Source organism: Apodemus sylvaticus, chromosome 20, assembly GCF_947179515.1.
Source record: "Apodemus sylvaticus chromosome 20, mApoSyl1.1, whole genome shotgun sequence".
Taxonomy (NCBI): Eukaryota; Metazoa; Chordata; class Mammalia; order Rodentia; family Muridae; genus Apodemus; species Apodemus sylvaticus.
Genome location: NC_067491.1, coordinates 19,673,283 through 19,694,281, shown reverse-complemented (window position 1 = coordinate 19,694,281; position 20,999 = coordinate 19,673,283). Strand labels below are relative to the sequence as shown.

Below are 20,999 nucleotides of genomic sequence, written 5' to 3'. Positions count from 1 at the left end.
GCCTTTAAGGCACTGACTTGTCAGGAGACCTCCCGTTAAACCTTCGGCCTCTTCGTTCTTTTTCTACCTATGTGAAACATTGAAAACTCTTCTCAAATTCCCCTGCTTGGGAAAAATAACCTCAAGACAAAAGCCATATTCAGTAACTATGGAGTGGGAAAGAAAGTCTGTCTTCCTAAAATCCAAAAATAGGATGGAAAGGAAGGAAGGAAGGAAGGAAGGAAGGAAGGAAGGAAGGAAGGAAGGAAGGAAGGAAGGAAGGAAGGAAGGAAGGATCCTATGTTTTAGAAGCAGAGAATTCAGCAAGTTTGTCTCTGTGCTACCAGGACCTAAGCCATACCACAATGGCAGAGGATACAGAGTGCATGCAGCCCCTGAGTAACTTCCTCAGTAAGTCATCAAATGGCCCTTGGCCTCTCCTAAAAGTATCTATGAAAAAGCTCTGCAAAAGTGTGTCCAAGATAAGCTTTGAACATTTTAAAGGGAAATAATGTAATTACCTTAAAAAGTAAACCGACTTGGTAAAAGGTTGCAAGATAGAATTGTATCTATACTAGAAAAGTGGTGCTGGTTTGAAGCAGAAATTCTGAGCCTATGTCTTTGTTAATAAAGAATTTGATGCTTTGTAAGTACAATTACTAGGATGGAGCTAATAAGCTTTGGATTCACATTTTGACTGATGCTAAGTAAAAGTACCCCAGGTACCCACAAGAATGGCTAGCTCTTTTGAAATTTAAATGTAACAAGTAACATTGCTGTGGTGGCTTGAATGAAAATTACCCTTGATACCCACGATGAATGGCATCATTAGCCCTGTTAGAACAGGGGTAGACTTGCTGGAGGAAGTGTGTCACTTGGACTGGTCTTTGAGGTTTCATGAGTTCAAGGCTGGCCTATGGTTACTCTTTCTTCCTGCTGCCTGCTGTTCCAGATTTAGCGTTCTCAGCTACCTCTCCTGACCTGTGCATGTCAGCCTGCCACCTGCCATGCTTTCTACCATGATGATAATGGGCTGAACTTCTAACACTGTAAGCCACTGGATTGAAATGTTTTCCTTATTAAGATTTCCCATGATCATGGTATCTCTTCACAGCAATATAAACCCTAACTGAGACAGTTGGTAATATGGGGTTTTAAAGATGGCCTATAGTAGACTATCCATAAGTCATGTGGTTGATTAAAATCAGATGTGTGGCTGTGCTGAGGAAAAACTTCATCTGGCATGCACACGGTGCACTTATATACATACAAAGAAAGTACTCCTTTACATAAAATTAATAAATCTAAATTAAAAAACTGTTCAATCTGAATGTGGTGTTGTAAACCTATAATCCTACACTGCAGATGCAGGCGGCTGATAAGCTCAACAGTAGGGAGTTGAGGCCAGTCTGAGATTCAAATTGAGACTCACATCTCAAAGAAATCTACCAAGGCAAAAGCATCACAAACACTGCAGGAAACTGTGGTCCAACATTATACACTTCACATGTATTATGTTATTGTAAGTATATGAACTGCTAGCAGTATGAATGCCTTTATCATAACATTTTTTAATTTATTTATTTACCTTAGATCCCTATGGATGCTTCCCCTCCCTCTGCTGCTCCCAGCCCCTTCTTCTTACTTCCGCTTCCCCTATCGTCCTCTCCCTTAAGTTGTAGTAGGACTAAGCATATCTTCTCCTAATGAGACTAGACAAGGCAGCCCCTTTAGCAAGAAGGGGTCCAAAGGCAGGCAACAAAGTTAGAGACAGTTCCTGTTGTTAAGTAGACCTACCTGAAGGGCAAACTGCACATCTGTTATTTATGTGCAGAGAACCTAGTTCCATCTCATGCACACTCTTTGGTGGATGGTTCAGTCTCTGTAATCCCCTATCAGCCCAGGTTAATTGATTCTGTAGGTTTTTCTTGTGGTTTCCTTAGTCTCTCTGGGTCCTTTAATCCTTCCTCCTGCCTCTTCCACAAGATTCCAGGGCTCCACATAATGTCTAGCTGTGGGTCTCTGCATGTGTTTCCATCAGCTGCTAGGTGAAGAAGCCTCTCAGATGAGAATTATACTAGGCTCCTGTCTGCAAGTATAGCAAGATATTGTCCACAGTGTCAGAGTGGACTCTCTCTTTCCCTCTCCCTCTCCCCCTCCCTCCCTCCCTCTCTCTCTCTCTTTCTCTCTCTCTCTCTCTCTTTCTCTCTCTCTCTCTCTCTCTCTCTCTCTCTCTCTCTCTCTCTCTCTCTCTCTCTCTCCTCCTCCTCCTCCTCCTCTTCTTCTTCTTCTTCTCTCTCTCTCTCTCCTCCTTCTCCTCCTCCTCTTCTTCTTCTTCTTCTTCTTCTTCTTCTTCTTCTTCTTCTTCTTCTTCTTCTTCTTCTTCTTCTTCTTCTCTCTCTCTCTCTCTCTCTCTCTCTCTCTCTCTCTCTCTCTCTCTCTCTCTGAGTTTCAAGTTGGTCCAGTCACTGGTTAGCCATTCCCTCAATTTCTGCTCCATTTTATCTCTGCACATCTTAAAGGCAGGACAGTTTGTGAGTCTAAGATTTGGTGGTTGGGTTGCTCTGCCCATCCCTCCATTGGAAGTTTTGCCTAGTTACAGGAGGTGGCCAGTAACTTTTTTTTTTTTAAGTTCCATATCCTCTATTGATAGGAGAAGTACCTAGGGTCACCCTCACAGATTCCTGGGAGTTTCCATTGTCCTAGGTTTCTAGCCCATTTCAGAGATGCCCACTCCCCACTGATTACAGTTCTTTCTCTCAGTTCTCTCATTCTCTCTCCCTCTGTCTTCTCCACACGTGATCCCTCCTATTCCCCTCCCTACCCACTCTGCCCCAAGTTTCCTCCTTCCACCTATCCCCTGTGTCTATTTTGTTTCCTATTTTCAGGGAGATTCAAGCATCCTCCCTTAGGTCCTCTCTGTTACTTAGTTTCTTTGGGTTTGTAGATTGTAGCATGCTTATCCTGTTCTTTTACTCTTATAAGTGAGTACACACCATGACTGTCTTTCTGAGTCTGGGTTGCCTCACTCAGGATGATATTTTCTAATTCTATCCATTTGCTGTCAAATTTTCTGATGTCACTTTGTAAAATATCTAAGTAAACTTCCATTGTGTAAGTTTATCACATTTTCTTTGTCCATTCCTTGGTTGAGGGACATCTAGGTTGTTTCCAGTTTCTGGTTGTTACAAAAAGAAAAAAAAAAGAGCTGCTATGTACATAGTTGAGCAAGTGTCCTTGTTGAATGGTGGAGAATCTTTTGGGTATATGCTCAAGAGTTATATAGCTGCATCTTCAGGTAAACTATTCCCAATTTTCTGAGAAACTGACAAATTGATTTCCAAAGTGGCTGTATGATTTACACTCCTACCAGCAATATAAGAGTATTATTCCTCTTGCTCCAAATCCTCACCAGCATGAGTTGTCACTTGAGTTTTTATTTTAGCCATTTTTAAAGGTATAAGATGGGATCTCAAAGTAGTTTTATTTGCATTTCCCTCATGACCAAGGATTTTAGACATTTCTTTAAATGCTTCTTAGCCATTATAGATTCCACTGATGAGAATTCTTCATTTGTCTCTGTGGCACATTTCAATTGGGTTATTTGGTTTCTTGTCTTCTAATCAAGTCCAAGTGGATTAAAGAGCTCAGCATAAAATTTGATACACTAAATCTGATAGAAGAGAAAGTAGGGAATACCCTTGAGTGCAGGAGGCAAGTTCCTGAACAGACAACTAACAGCTCGGGTACTAATCAACAATTAATAAGTGGGACCTCATAGAACTGAAAAAAAAAATAAATGATGTAAAGCAAAGGACACTGTCAGTAGGACAAAATGGCAGCCTACAGAATGAGGTAAATTCTTCACAAACCCTATATCTGACATTTATCAACCTTATATTCAAAATAAAATCTGAAGTCTTTAGAAATGATCTTTTTTTTGTAATATGAAGACTCTATCTTTGTTTTTTCCTTTCTTTCTTCATGTGTTTTTTGATCAGTGGAACAACCCATAAGTCTAGGACCTTGTTTCTTTAGCCTTTGAAATTTGCTTTTCCTCTTCCAGCTATAGCAGAAGCCTATCATCCTGAAAAAACAATCTAGACACAAGACCTTACCTTTTCTAACTCTAGTCTGGAGAAATACACAGTGGGTTTTCTCTGACTCTTTTCGGTTTTCATCTTTTGCCACGTCTCTCTCAATATTCTTTATAAAATGACTTGAAATTTACAAAGCACTTGCATGAATGGCTGTGGGTAACCTGGAGCCCCAGTCCTTCCTGAGACTCTCTGATGCAGCCTCCAGGCTTCACGGGATTAGAGCCACATACAGTTGTAGGTTGAGCACATTACACAAAAATGAAATACTCTTTTATAGCTCCATTTATACTAATTGAAATGTTTTCTATTCTTAATTATAACTGTTGGTAGAAACTAGCATGTCTGAGCCATTGTAAAAGTCATTCAAATTGTGCTTTTTCCAATATACTGAAGAACTGTACTTGACAACAAAAGCAGCAGCAGTCACTTATAAGGTGACTCATGCAAGCACTCACCTTGCTCTGGGCCTATGCTCTGTAAACTGGTGACCACCAGTCTTTCACAGAAACAGCACAGAAAAGAGCAGAAGAATAAAGCCCAAGCCAACAGTTGCCCTTTCTAAGACACTGCAGCACAGAGATAAAGATGAAAGCTGTGTGCAGCAAACAAGTTTGAAAACAGCAATCTAAATGATCAGGACCAAGAACCCAATGTGATGTCCCAAATGCAGGGAGCTAAGCAAGCCTCCCTTGACTAGCACTAATTGGGCAGTCATACCAGTGAATAACTGGATGCCTATTTTCATCAAGTTCATACTTTTTCTTTCAGTTTCAACACTTAGATGGCAAAGCAGAAAGGAACATTTAATAGGCAGAAGTGTGTATGAAATACAGAAAATAGGATGTCTTAAGTATTGGGTTTTTAATGAGAAATAAAAGAAAAAGGACAAAACACATTCAAGCAGTGATGAATCTGTCAAACACATATGTGAAAGACACTTTCCTTCCATCAGCCAAATGCACAAATTAATAATTTACCAGGAAGTAGTAAAGGCATTTATCAAAAAAAAAAAAAAGTCAATATAACTATCTCATCCTACTTTGCACATTTTCTTTCCAAGGTCAAAAAAGAAAGACATTTTAACATCATCCTTGGCCAAGAACAAAGCAGAGAAAAGGCTCAGAGAGAGTCAAGTGTGTTCAGTGCAGAAATTCTTTTGATGATTTGTAGCAGATGAGCAGTAGACCCTTCAGAGACAGATGGGAATTAGTGTTAGATTTTATAATATTAACTATGAAGTGAGTAGTTGCTTCCTTGGCCATTCATATATCTGTGTTGAAGGCCAAATGAGAATCTGGGTTTTTCACATGTAAATGTGTGAATGCAAAATTAATTTCAGAAACTATGAATTTTTATCCCATTTTCTATTATGCACTATGAAGTAAGATCAGAAGGAATTTTTTTGAGTAGCCCTCCAATTTAGTTAGCTAATTTGAGGGCAGATTTTTCTATTTTATTCTTAAATACTATCAAAGAATAAAAATTTTTCTATGGCTCCTATTGAAATACTTAATTCCCTTTTATGTCAAGAAGCTCTTTCTGATATTAACTGAGATGTCTTCCTGTAATTTGGGGCCATTTATCTACTTTGACCTTGATGTTGACAGAAAAGTGGTGAGCAGCCTAGCTATAATGACCATTTATATGTTAGCGCCAATTATGGAGTCACCTCTTAGGCCTGGAGCCTCCCAGGGATTCATATGTAGCGTGTCCTGACAAACTCTGTCTTTAAATGCTTCTAAATCAATCTCCCTCTTCTCTCTCTCTCTTCCTCCCTCTTTTCTTCACCCTCTCTTGCCCTCTCTGCTCTCTCTTGTCTTTCTCTTTTGGTTAAATCTCTTTTAGTCAGTGAGATTGTACATGTTTTATTGAGACGATCATAACCACTGATTATTATTTCCCAGATTTTATAAGCCTTGCTTTATTTGTCTGTCAACATGCTGCTTACCTTAAAATAAGGTTTCAGTCACAAAAAATTCCTTACCTGGTGTGTCTGAAGAAATCATAAGGTCGATTGTGTTTCCTTTTTTTTTTTTTTTTTTTTTTGTTGTTGTTGTTGTTGTTTTGAGACAGGATTTTTCTATATGGCTCTAGCTGTCCTGGAACTCACTCTGAAGACCAGGCTGGCCTCGAACTCAGAAATCCACCTGCCTCTGCCTCTGCCTCTGCCTCTGCCTCTGCCTCTGCCTCTGCCTCTGCCTCTGCCTCTCTGCCTCTGCCTCTGCCTCTGCCTCTGCCTCTGCCTCTGCCTCTGCCTCTGCCTCTGCCTCTGCCTCTGCCTCTGCCTCTGCCTCTGCCTCTGCCTCTGCCTCCCAAGTGCTGGGATTAAAGGCATGTGCCACCACTACCTGGCTCGATTGCTTTTCCTAACACAACAATATCGCGGTAGAGAAGTATTCTAGTAGAACAAGATCCTGAGTTATAATTGAGATGTGAATTTTCACTTTGACACCCAGGAGTCTGAATACATCACTAAACACTCCTGGCGTCTGCTTACCCCTATATGACTTAGAGGTAATACCATTTCCCTTAATGGATGAGAGATTAAAGAAGCCACTGTGTGCTTCAAAGAACACAAAGAACATTAGCTATTATTGAACTCTGTGTAACTAAAAATCCACCTGTTTTACAGAAAGGATCACGGGTGCTACAGTCAATCAATGTACATTTCAGCCACTCTGCACCATTTATGAATGTGCTAAAGAGGTCAAAATAGTGACTCATGTGATAAGGTCATGTATAATAACATTAGTTTATTACAAATAAAGAAATTAAAGCCCAGAGTTTGGAAAACTCAAAATTCAGTTGGGAAACGTCAGAGCTAGAAAGGCTTGCTCAGTGGGAGGATGACTGTGCATGAGAAAGAAAATGAAGAGGAAAAAAAAGAGATAATCTGACAGACAGGTCTTACAAGTCCCAGCACAGTCAAACCACACAAGGTAGAACACATCAGAGAAGAGAACAGCTGGCAAAATCAACATTCCCTACCCCTCCGAAACGTGTGTGGTTGTGCCTGAACTCCTTAACGGGCTTCAATTTTCCTAATTCCAATAAATTGAAGTCACCTTTACCTTTGAAACACCATAATAATATTTGTCATATCTTATTTTATTCTAGAGATAGGGCTGATCCACCTAACTCTAGCTGGCCTGAAACTTCCTGCCTATACCAGATTGGACTTGAAATTTCAATAATTTTTCTATCTCAGCTTCCACACAGTACTGATATTTATTACTATAATATATATTATTATACAGTAGAGCAATATGGGCACTGTTGGGAAAAACAATATAGAATTTTCAGCAAAGAAGTGGTACAATCTGACTTGGTTCTTGAAAGCTCTCTCTCTCTGTGCTCCATCAAAGGATACTTCTGCTTAAATCTGGCAGTGATCCAGACAATTATGTCACAGGGATGACACTGAAAAGTCAGAATTCTTAGAAAGAGTTGATATCAGAAGTGTGATTTCAGATAATCGGGATGTGAGGGTTGAAAGTGACCTAAGAAACAGGAGTTGCTACATTTAGAAATTGTTCACACCACAACTCATTTTAAGATGCGGTTGTCTGTAGACTATCTTGGAGATACAAGCCTGGAACTGAAGCTTACATTTCTCTCAAATATTGTCTTAGCCACTTGCCAGAAGCATGACCCTTGGTGGCCACGGAACTAAATCTCAATGTTCATCCTATGTAAAAATGCACGCATCCCAAGGTTTCCATTAGGAATAAATGGTGCGATGCATGTGAAGCAAGTCACAAAAGTTTTGTGTATGTAGTATTTCATTAAAGGACAGGCATGGCTCTCTGTTACACTAATGCTAATTAGAGCCATTAGCTTAATATCTTGGGCTTTGTATCGACTATTTGGTTACATTTTTTTTCTTTTTTTTTTTATTCGATATAATTTATTTACATTTCAAATGATTTCCCCTTTTCTAGCCCCCCCCCACTTCCCGATAGTCCCGTAAGCCCCCTTCTCTTCCCCTGTCCTCCCTCCCACCCCTTCCCACTTCCCCATTCTGGTTTTGCCGAATACTGTTTCACTGAGTCTTTCCAGAACCAGGGGCCACTCCTCCTTTCTTCTTGTATCTCATTTGATGTGTGGATTATGTTTTGGGTATTCCAGTTTTCTAGGTTAATATCCACTTATTAGTGAGTGCATACCATGATTCACCTTTTGAGTCTGGGTTACCTCACTTAGTATGATGCTCTCTAGCTCCATCCATTTGCCTAAGAATTTCATGAATTCATTGTTTCTAATGGCTGAATAGTACTCCATTGTGTAGATATACCACATTTTTTGCATCCACTCTTCTGTTGAGGGATACCTGGGTTCTTTCCAGCATCTGGCAATTATAAATAGGGCTGCTATGAACATAGTAGAGCATGTATCCTTATTACATGGTGGGGAATACATTTTTAAAGGAAGACATTGTTTCACTCCAACAGTAGGCATCCTATCTCCATGTTCTCTCTGGGTGTTCACCATAGCTTGACTGAGACGGCATAAAAAGATTTTGTCAAATTCTAGTTGTAGAATACTATCAGCAAAATCTCACAAACTGAATTCCTATTACCACTACCTTTCTAAATAGTGGGGTCACCGGGTTCTTGTGGATTTTCTCTACTTGACAAATCCCTCACTTTTTTAAATCCTATGTAATATTTGTTTAATCTTCAAAATGAAACCGACTCGTGTAAAAGTTTCTAGAAAACTGTTCCTGCTTTTAAAAGATCCTATTTAAAATGCTGAAGTCATTGCCTAATTTGTTCTCCTCTTGGAGCTTACAGAAGTTCCTTCCACCTTGGCATCGTATGTAAATTTAATGAGCACTCACTCACTTTCATCATCCAGGTCATTGGGTCATTGATTCTTATTTCCCTGTGTGCTTTTAGAGCAGAGATGCTGTCCTAATCCATCTTTCGCAGCCTTTCTTGTCTGTGGAGAGCATCGTGCTACTTTTTTGTTACATTTTTCAATTAAATGCCTCTTCATTTTCCAATTATAAACTAACATGTTACTTCATTAGATCTACATATTTTTTACTAACACCGTAGCTATCAGGCTTTTTCTGTTCTAAAAGAGAATTTTAGGAAGTTATCCTTAATGCTAGCCTTGGGACTACTCAGGATGAACACCTCTCTGTATTTCTTCAAAGATCTTCAATTTTCCAACTCAACTTCACAAGAATCAGTATCTGATCGACTAGTTCTAACCTCCTTTCTCTGTAACCCTCTTTTCTCCCGTTATCCATTTCTCTGCGAATTATTTAGAGTGAAATGAAATTATAATTCAAGAGGAATAAAAACACAGGTAAGAATAATTAGGGCATTTTCAGGGAAATAGTTATATATAATGATAAGGCAGAGAATCAGAAATGAAGTGAAGGGTTGGCTATGGGCCAAGGTTAGTGTTGAACAGTAACAGAACTTCAGGGACAGAACCACAGAATGGGCAACTGATTTTTTTTTAACTAAATGCTACATATAATAACTACAAAATGTCTACTGTTTACATTTCCTGTCTCTACTCTAAATTGTCCAGATCAAGCATATCAATTCTATGTCTACTTTATCTATAGGGTTGTTTTTTCCTAGAAACGAATTTAAACTGTGATGTATATTTTTTATATTTTTTCATTTTTATTTTTATTTTATTAGATATTTACTTTATTTACATTTCAAATGATATCCCCTTTCCTTGTTACTCTTCTGAAAACCTCTATCCCATCCCCCTCCCCCTGCTTACCAACCCTCCCTCCTACTTTCCTGACCTGGCATTCCCCTACATCCAGCCTTCACAGGGCCAATGGCCTCTTTTCTCATTAATGTCTGAAAAGGCCACTCAGCTTGCAGCACTCATGATAAGCTCCCTGTGAAAGGAGAGCTTTCCTAGTTCACACCCAGCTTGTGCAACTTGAAGTCTACTACCCCATACCCTTGATCTTTGTGTGACCACACATTCCTGCATGCTCCCAACAATTTCCATGCTCCCAACATGTCCCATTTCTGAAACTTCTTTACAGGAGTTTCCTGCCAACTCTACTATAGCAGTGGACAAGTCTACAGTGGCCAGTCAGAATATTATATCCTCATAGATGCAAGTCAAACACAGTCATATAATTGAAATAAAACAGAGCTTGTTGGAGAGATGAACAAAACTTCTACTTGGAAATATGGAATTTTTCTTTAAGTATATTGAGATCACAATATTAATGACCTGATTAGACTAGTCTAGTCTGATGCCACCAATCTAAAACATTAAATAGGAATAGAGCTAAGAAACTGAAGAAAGGTTGGTTTCTGGTGGTATGGTTCAAATTCCTCACTTCACCATTCATACAGTTATTATTACACCTCAGATTTATCAATTAATTTAGTGTACAATTTTTCCTATTGCTTGTGCTGTTACATTTAGGTTTCTTTATTTAAAATGTAAATATCTACATGCTGTTGGACTCATTTATTTCTATGGCTTTTCTCCTTTATGTCATATTATTATATCCAGAGGCCTCTGCAGAAAGTGTGTAGCACACAGGCAGGGGCTTGTCTGCTCATGTTGGAAAGACCACAAGAGCCAAGCTTTCTAATCAAAAATAATGATGATGAACACTGGTTATTAAACCTGATTTCCTTAGAAACTCCCCTCAACTGACTATCATTTTGTGCTTCTCCTTAAAATTAAAATGATAGTAAAAAACTACATATGGATTATAAGAATTAAAATATTAGGTTATAAACATTGGCACATTTTCTAGCATAGACTGAACAGTCAATGAACATTAGCCTTTATTATTTATTTATATCTAATCATTATTGTAACCACTCAGATATCCTAAAATAGAAAGGTTTACCCATTCTACCTATAGGTTAAGTGGAACATTGTATATTGTACGTATATATGTATTGATATATGTATATACATACACATATATACAAATTTACTTATATACATATATACATACCCTATATATACACACATATATTATATATACATATAAATTATGAGGGACACGTATACATACATATATATGTATGTATGTATATATATATATATATATATATATATATATATATATATATATATATGTGTGTGTGTGTGTGTGTGTGTGTGTGTGTATGTATGCATAGTCATGCTCCCCATAATGTCCATGGTTTCCATTTCTGAGCCTTCTTTACAGAATGAGTTTTCTGACAACTCCACCAGAGCAGATAAGCTCCTACCCTACATGTAGCACGTGTGTGTATGTGTGTGTGTATGTGTGTGTATCTGTTTGCAGTAAAGGCTTGAGTAAATACAACTAGGAGAGGTAAACTCAAATACCAATCATATAGCAAGGTTTGATGCTGGTATCAACAATGTTAAGTCCCTGATAATTCAGCCTAAGATTCCAATCTTCATTTTCTACATTCATATTTAAAGATTACTTTTTAGATATGGCAGCAAGTAATTGAACTACTCTTTTTCCCAAGTCTTTGGAAACATGAGTTGGTAAGAGCAAAGAAGAAGAGGAGGAGGGGGAGGAAGAGTAGGAGGAGCAGTATGAGGACAAGGAAAAGGAGGAGGAAGAGGAGGAGGAGAAAGAGGAGGAGGACATGTAAACATGATGAACAAATGGGAAGAAAAGGACACTGAATGGGGCTGAGCCAGGTCCTCTACGTATATGTTATGGCTGTGTAGCTTGGTGTTCTTATGAGACAGTAGAAGTGAGGGATATCTCTGACTCCTTTGCCTACTCTTGGGACCCTTTTCCTCCTACTGTGTTGCCTTATCCAGCCTCCATATACATGGTTGTGCCTAGTTTTACAGTAATTTTGTCCAGTTGATATTCCTGGAAGGTCTGCTCTTTTCTGAAGAGAAACAAAGGAAGAGTGGATCTCAGGAAGACATAAGGTCTATATGGTGGTGTACTGGAAAGAGTGGAGAGAGGGCAAATTTTGGTTGGGAGGTAACAAATGAGAGGAGAATAGTTTTTTTTTTTTAATAAAAGAATTTAAAGACCTGAATCATTCTGTCAATGAACTAAACCTAAATGGCATTTGTAGAATACTCTTGCCAAAACCAATGTACAAACAGAAGACCAAATAATACAAATTTCTAGGTCATAAAAGAAGACTTAACAAATATAAGAAGAGTTAAATCATACAGTGTATATTCAATTTCTACAGCAGAAGTCAGAAATAAACAGCATACACCTTTCTGACAAACTCTAAGTACTCGAAAATCAAAAACCTACTCTAAATAACTGATGTTAGTTAATATTAAACAGAAAATTATAAATTACAAGTGAATGGAATGGAAATCTCAGTATAAGTACTAAACATATAAAGACTTTTCTAGAAATAAATCTACAAGGAAAAAAATCATAGAAAAAATATTTAAAATTAAAATTGGTAAATGGAGTTTTGTTTTAAAACCACTAGCTTGTATCTTAAGAAATTTTAAAAAAATTAAGGAAGGATTAGAAAATAAAGTTTAAGTATGCATAAGAAGGAGGTAATCATTACAGAGATAATCTATAAAAGAGGAAACGAGAAAAAGTTAATAGTTATCAAAAATTGTTTTGAGAAGATAAAAATGCTTATAAATTTTAAGTTACACAACCAGGCAAAAAGGAGTAACATACAATTGAAAAACTTCTGGAGCTGGGCAGTGGTGGCACATGCCTTTATTCCCAGTACTTGGGAGGCAGATTTCTGAGTTCAAGGCCAGCCTGTTCTACAGAGTGAGTTCTGGGACAGCCAGGGCTACACAGAGAAATCCTCTCTCTCAAAAAAAAAAAAGAAAAGAAAAGAAAACAAAGAAAGAAAAAAGAAAGAAAGGAAGGAAGGAAGGAAGGAAGGAAGGAAGGAAGAAAGAAAGAAAGAAAGAAAGAAAGAAAGAAAGAAAGAAAGAAAGAAAGAAAGAAAGAAAGAAAGATGAAAGAAAAATGAAAGAAAGAACGAAAGAAAGAAAGAAAGAAAGAAAGAAAGAAAGAAAGAAAGAAAGAAAGAAAGAAAGAAAGAAAGAAAGAAAGAAAGAAAGAAAGAAAAGAGAAAAAATAAAAGCTTCTGGGATGGACTGACATCATTTGAGATTCTGTAGCAATTAAATAAGTAAGAAATGGCTAAGTAGAATTTATGTCAATAAGTTAAACAACTTAGATAAAACAGAACCAATCCTTGAAACAGAAACAGAGTATCAAATCTCACTCAAGCTTAAATTAAAAACTCAGAACACACACTTTTAAAAGGAAAGTAAGTTCTCAGTATTATGATTTTCATGAAGGAAATTCCAAGTTTATATTGCTAGCCTGAGAAAACACTAAACATTTTTAAAAGTTTTAAAAATGCACGAATTGTTAGAAAATTGAAAAAAAAAGAGTAAGGTATCATTTTATGATGTGCTGGAAAACATTATTAAAAGAAATAAAAGATAGCAACAAGAGAGATAACTACCAACTGAGATTACCAAGGCCAAAGAAAACCAATATGCCCATTGAACACTGGTATAGAATATCTAGATTTGGGTTTAGAAAGTTATTTGAACAATAGGTTGCAAGAAAAATATGGCCTTAATACTGTTTGTCAGCACCTCACAGAAGACTGAAAAATTGGAAGTCAATCAACTAAACCTGAGACATAAATTAACTAAACTAGTAAAGAATATAGAGAAATATCATGGTACATGAATTGGATTTGATTGAATCTTCATCTCATTCTGATTATAGCTGAGCACTCTAGGAAGACAATACAACACAATAAAGGGTACCTATAAAAAATTAGAGATAACCAGCATCAGGCACAAGTGATATTACTATGAGTTATTAATGAGGGAGGTCTGATGAAAATAAGTTACAGCTACTGGTCGGCCATGGATGGAACAGCTATATTTACTTCTTTAACACCATCATCTGGTTTGTAAAATGTTGTGAAAGAGGGAAAGAAAGACTATAGGAGCCAGAAGATGAGAAGGGGAGCTTTGAAATGTCCTTTAGACATCACATGCTGTCACACAGATGAACTCACAGCAAACTATACATATCTGCAACACAATCTACACAGCATCAAGCCAATACAGACTTCCAACATGAATTGCAATATGGCTACCAAGGCTTTCCTTCTGACTGAGGAGATCTTGGCAACTGATGGCCAACAGGGGAGGGAAAGTTACTTTTCTTTATGAGTGTGGTAATCACTGGTGGGTTTTTCATGGTACCATGGGTGATACTATCCCTTAGTACAGATAAATTTAAAAATATATACATAAATAAATAAACAAATAGGGGGCATGGTTTTAGAAGGAAGATACCATCCAGGGTTCTTTAGAACAGAACAGAGACAGAGCAAGTGATAGATGGAAATGATCAAGATACATTGCATCCATGTATGAAATTTTCTTATTTTTTGTTTCATAATTAAATTTATGTACAAAAACTTAGTGTACATTTAACCCAATTTAGTGATGAGTTCTTTAGCCTTTGCCTTTTCTAGCTTGGCAATGCGAGCCTCAGATTTAGGACCTAGGACATGGCCTCCCCAATGGCGCAGATCTCATCATATCTGTCATTATAATTGGTTCCTAATAGCTTCCACCAGCTTAGCCAGAGCACCCTTGTCTTCTGAGTTAACCTGTGTGAAGGCAACAGTGGTGCGTGTCTTCCTGTGGAGCAGGAGCCCAACCTGGCCTTCCTCTTGATGCTGCAGTAGGACACCTTCATCTTTTTACAAGAGCAGGCAGGAAAACCACCAGCTCAGTGGGGACGACATCATAGGCAATCACCACCAGCTGAGCCTTCTTGTTCTCCACCAAGGTGGTGAACTCCTATTCAGAGGACAGGTGGTCTCTGAGTGGGGACGTCCCCTTTGCCAGCGGTTATCTTCTCAGCACAGGTCAGAAGCCTTTGCTTCTTCTCTTGCTTTGTCTCTGGCCTGTACTTGTGGGCAAGCTTACGCAGCTGAGTCGCTGTTTGCCTGTCCAGGGCAGGAGGTACTTTGAACTGCTGATGTAGCAGGCCCATTTGACTAAGCATGCTAGCTCTCTCTTTTGGGCTGGATTAAAAATGATTTTATAAAGGCTATAACAGGCAGATGTTTTTCACTAGCCAATAGAGCATTCATAATAAAAAAGTTAAAATTATTTTATTGTTCAAGTCTAAAAACAAATGTAATTCTAACTTTAAAACATTTGTGTGGGGGAGGGGGTCCTGCAAGTATATCCATATAACACATGCATCCAGTGACCTCAATGGCCAGAATAGAATATGAGATAGCCTGGAAATAGAGTTACAGATAGTTGTGAGCCACCATATGAGTGCTAGGAATCCTGATCCTCTGGAAGAGCAGCAGCCAGTGTCCTTAACCTCTGAGCTGTCTCTTCAGCTCCACAGAGTTCATTCTAAATAGACAACAAAAACTCAGAAACAAAAATTTTAAATACCATGTCTAATAGCTCACAATGTAAAATAGTCAGGATAAACAGGTAAAAATGGCTTGAAAGATTGCTATCAAGTACACAGCTGAGAAAACCGGATGAGGACCTGACAGAATAGAGTGAAGAACACTCTGTTAAAGCATTATTGTTAAGATGTCCGTTTCCACAAATGTTTTATCAATAGAGCACAATACTAACAATTCCGGTGTAAGTTTTGAAGGAACTAACAGACCGCTTCTGTGCAAATGCAAAAGTCTGTGAATGAATGGAGGAATTTGAAAGAGACCCAGCTGACAGCCTAACATGGTCTTGCTTCATGGTTTAACTATGGGACAACAGCGGCCAAGACTGCAGGATGCCAAAGCCAAATAGGTGCATAGGTCAGTGTAACAGAATAAGTCCAGAAATTAATCCACACGTATACGGCTCTGTGTTTCTCAGCACTGTGCAACGGCAACTCAAGGAAGAAAGGACAGACTTTGTTGACTAGGTGTTTCACCTCAATCCATGTTCTCTCTGGTAATGTGGAGAAAAATTAATGCAGTTTAAAAAGCTGGGGAAACTCATGCAACTTACCAAACTCTGGAAACTGGGAAAGGTACAAGACATTATCACACCACATTTTGAGTTACATAAGTAGAATGGAGATGGGGAATGTAGACTCTGCTGCTAACAGACAAGCCTGAGGTCATGCAGAGCCTAGGGCAGTAATAGTTTCAATAAGCAGACTCAGAAATGGCTCATTTCTTTTGTGAAGTAAATAAACAAATTATTTGCCTATAAATTGTCAATGTGTATGTATCTTGGAATAAATATGATGATGGAAAGAAGGAAATTTAAGCAGTATATACTGTTTCAATAAGACTACCAGAAATGCAAACAAATTCACTGTAGAATATGATAATCAGTGTGAACAAGGTAGGACTTAGAATGGGTTTGAGACGATTTTATTGTGATGTGTATATTTTTCACTTGTTTGCCATGCTATTCTCATGGTCTATATTGGTTAGCACCCATCAAACTGTACCTTTTTCAACCCATTCAGTTATAAAATTGTACCTCAAGTATTAGAAGAAAGGCTGCCATTTTACTGATAGTTGAAACATAATGATAGAGAACTAGTAAAGTGTTCATCAGAAACTCTCTCCATGGTAGTTGTGACACCACAACAGAGGTTGCTGGGTTTTCATAATTGTAAACTACTATGCCTTTCTGCCAAAATGTATAGTGTGGCATGAAAATCACCTTTTATTCAGAATTATTACTGTTCTTATTCTTAGCCTCTTAATCTTGAAACATTCTAATTCTATGGATAATGATTAGATGCTCAATATAAAGGTACATTGATAATAAATTTGATCAAAATAATATTTTCATGTTTTTATTCACATTAAAGTAAAATTCATATTTAGAAATAGACTTTTAGAATGAGGAGTGAAAAAATAACTAAGTATATTACTATCACATTGGAAGGTCTTAATAAAATATTTCCTAGGTTATATTTCAAACATTAATACCATTAAATAAGTTAAATATATAATAAACTAAACCTAGCCAAAACCAATCGCATTTAAAATCAATGTAAGTATATTAAATTCGTCATGAGCCTATACTTGATATTATTCCTCAAAATATCCAAAGTACTCTACTTGATCAAAAGCAATGGCATTTTTAATTAACAAGACATCTTTATACACTATTGCCTACATCATTGACCAGTAAATATTTAGAGAATCATTACTGAGCATAAAACTAAGTATTTACATTAGCTTAATCAATATACCAAGGACTTCTGGTAAATTATTTTTATCTTGAATACTCACAAATAAATATATCTCATAGACAAAATAATTTTAGTAATTTTTCAAATCTTATGACATTACTGAATCAATAATATCTACATAAAAGTTCCAATAAATATAATTAAATTTACAGTAAAAATAACATGAGTCTTACCTTCATTTGTACCAGTAAGTGACTAATATATACCAAGGCTAACATATACATCCTCATGTAAAAATTTAACCAAGAGAGAGATTTAAGGATAAATCCTAATCCTTGTAGCAGTGAAAAAACTCAATTGATTCTAGTCACTAGTTCAATTGTTTCTTAGTCATTCAAAAACCTTTTAATTTTTATTTACTTTGCCATATCGTCCAGAAAATGTGCTTAGTTCCCTAAACCTAAAAGATACTTATAAGAGGCAGGTGTTCGGGCATTATCTAAACCCATTTCCATAAGTCAATCAACTATTTGGGGAACACTAGCATAAAGAATTTCTCACTAGTTAAACCAATGTTCTTAATACTAAAGCCTGACATTTACATAAAGCCCATTTGTACAGCAATTTCAAATGAAGTTTCCAAACATTTATTCATTAATACTTTTAATATTTCCATGCAATATTTGGCAAACACTCATTTCCATTTTACTCATTTATAAAGCAGGCCTATTCATAAGATGACATGAACCTAATAACTCCTTTCCTACTTACAACCCATTTTCATTCACTAGAAAGAATAGAAAAACATAAGACTTCCGGCATGAAATACATCATCTATCCCAATGGTGAAAAATCTCGTTAGCATGTGGCTCTTATCTACCCCACCTTTTTGTATGCGATCCAGTCAAACACTTTGTCAATATCTGTCGCCCGTAGCACTTCCTGTGATACTGGATGGGAACTGGCCAACCCGTCGAGCAGCATCACTTCATGCAGAACATCTGTCAGAAATCTCTGCTTTTCCTGTAATACAGTAGAGTAGGTAATATTATAGGTGATTCATGGTTAGGGCAAGATGTGGCAGACAACATCAGCGGCATGTGTGTCACTTAACTGATGGTGCTCATCAGTCTTACATAGCGAGGCTCAGATCTAAAGGAAACTCAGTAAATAAAACAACCCCTTAGGATAGCATAAAATAAAGACAGTTGATTTAAACATAACATGAAGCAAAATCGATAGCCTACTGTAAGCCGTAAGTAATAAGAACAGGAGGCTGTTTTATCAGTGCAGAAAGCAAGAATGAAGAGTGGACACACAGAGCAAGGATAAGATGAAAATTTGTTCATGTCTTTTGCAGGTTGTAGACAGAAATTCCAGTCTCAAATAACATTTTTTTGGTCAAGTCAATGCAGGAGACTTATCTTTTTAAACCACTATACCTAGTCTCATTAGAACAGGCTAATCTCTCTCTCCCTTCTCCTACCTCCCACCACACACATTGTTTTCCACAAAAGGGGGTGGGGTGGGGAACCACAATGTATGTAGCAAAAGTTATTGGTTTCCTCAGATCATAGTGTGTACAGAGATACATATAAACTTATATTAAAGGCCATAATGCTGACATCACAGTCTTAATAATCTATCACTCCGAAGTACTGAAAACAACCATAATCATGAACCCTCTATTCTCTAATAAAAGCACATTTGTTATATTAAAAATGAACTGTAGAGAAAGGTGTATTTTTGGTTTCAGAAATTCTGCTTTAAAGAAACAGCTTGGATTCTGTTGACAAAAATGCTGCCAGCTCTTAGACCTTCTGGCCACCTGGCTTCATCGATGAGAAAAGAGACAGAAAAATAAGTTGCAAAAGATAACAAGGCTAAATAAGGCCCTAGATAGCTAAAGACTGAGTAGTGTCATTACTGAGATTAAAGACCCCAATGCTTAAATTGCTCTACCTAATTCTGGACTCAGTCCGAGAGTCTGTTCATTTTGAGAAGTCAGATAAACACTGTATTATTTTGGATTGAGTTGTAATTTCTAGCCGAGAGTACATCAATCCTATGCCTTTATAGAAATGGGAACTAAGAAGGAATATGCTATAGGAAGGAAAGTTACCTGAGCATATACATGCGTGCTCCTTCAACTATTGCTTATCAACCACAAATGCATATTGATCAACATGAAAATTTAATAAACAATCCTTGATTTGCAAGACTTAAAGTAAACAGATTTTAACAGTGAAATCTAAACTCAATTTCAATGAAGGAATATTAATGTTAAAGGAAGTATCAATTATATATGATATATTACTTCATACTTTGAGGAGGAAGCCAAATTAATCCTTGTCTACTTAATATAATTTGAATATCCATTATTTAACTTTAGTATGGGTAAACCATTGGTAAATGATTTGTCTTCTGCCTTATTCAAAAACAGTATTAAATAATTGGAGAAAAGACTTGTGTGCAAAAATAGGTTGGGGACTGAGTTTCTGGTAGGGAAGTTCATATAAAACACAGAACACAGAATGCATTATACTGATGGGGGGCGGGCGAATGAAAAAGAAAGAAAGAAAACTCTAGCCAGAGGCAAATTCAGTGTGACAGAAGTATAAACAGCTCACAGGAGTCAGGGCACTGTTTTTTTGTTTTTTTGTTTTGTTTTGTTTTGTTTTGTTTTAAATAAACACCTACATCTCTACAAAGTAGGAAACTCTCCAGCTAAAGCATCTATTATTCTCAATAGCAACAGCCCTACAGTATCAACAGCCAGCCTTACCTACCATTAGTTAATTTCCTACCATTTATCTGGAGCTATGAATGCTAAAAGAAGTCATTTAAAGATAAAAGAAGTCATTTGTGCAATATAAGAAAAGATGTGAAATAAAATAGTTGGCTATAGTGAATTAAATAATTTTATTTTATGGATTAAAGTTTCCAGAGTGATTTTTAGCAAAGTTATACAATAATAAAATTATCCATGGGGACTTTCTCTAAAGAGGTAGATGTTGATCTGACCTTTAAAATTTTAAATTTGGTATGTGTGTGCATGTGTGTTATGAGTGCCAGTGTCTATAGAGTATACTCATAGTGAATATGCAATACCTCATTTTTATTTTACTCCATAATTAAGGATGGTAGGATTTATGACCTACCACTTTTTAAAGGTAACACATAAAGGAAGTAGGCATGTTAAAATCTTCTAAAAATTCATTGTTAACAGTAACCACAAATTACACAGAGGTAATATAGATATTACAATTTTTATATATGTCTTCATTTTAATAGTTACAGTGATGTAAATATCATTTTTCTTTCCACTATTTAAAGATAGCAAGATAGATGGTAGATAGATAATGATAGATACATAGTACAAATATAGATATATTGATATGGACTTGAGAACTTTAAAAAATATCTCAGAAAAATAAAGAATGAGTGGCTGGAGAATTTTTCATGAAAATCACGCAACCACCATTTTATTTGCCTTTTTATTTCTTTAATAAATCTTTATTTAATTTTCACTCTATACTTTTGGAATAAATGGTTGACTAAGGCCTTCTTCATAATCTTGAACACGAAAATAGAAATGAAGCACAATAGAAAGACAGGTAGACCGCCAACACTATTATAATATAGTGGGTGTGCTATAAAACACAGAGGATGAGATGATTAATTAGTTAAGGAAGGTTTAGCAGAGGAGGCAGCATCCAAGAAAGTAGGTGGGAGATGCTCTCAGTAGGTGGGGAAGCAGCTAGAAAGGGGCAAATCCAGGG

At 36.9% G+C, this 20,999-nt stretch overlaps 1 protein-coding gene across 1 annotated transcript in view; it reads right to left on the bottom strand.

Moving 5' to 3' along the window:
* Positions 1 to 20,999, bottom strand: part of Trhde (thyrotropin releasing hormone degrading enzyme) — a 401,117-nt gene that overhangs the window by 139,563 nt on the left and 240,555 nt on the right. The window contains exon 6 of the mRNA XM_052165723.1: positions 18,103 to 18,240. Coding sequence (XP_052021683.1) covers positions 18,103 to 18,240 — 138 coding nt within the window. The remainder of the gene's footprint in view (positions 1 to 18,102; positions 18,241 to 20,999) is intronic.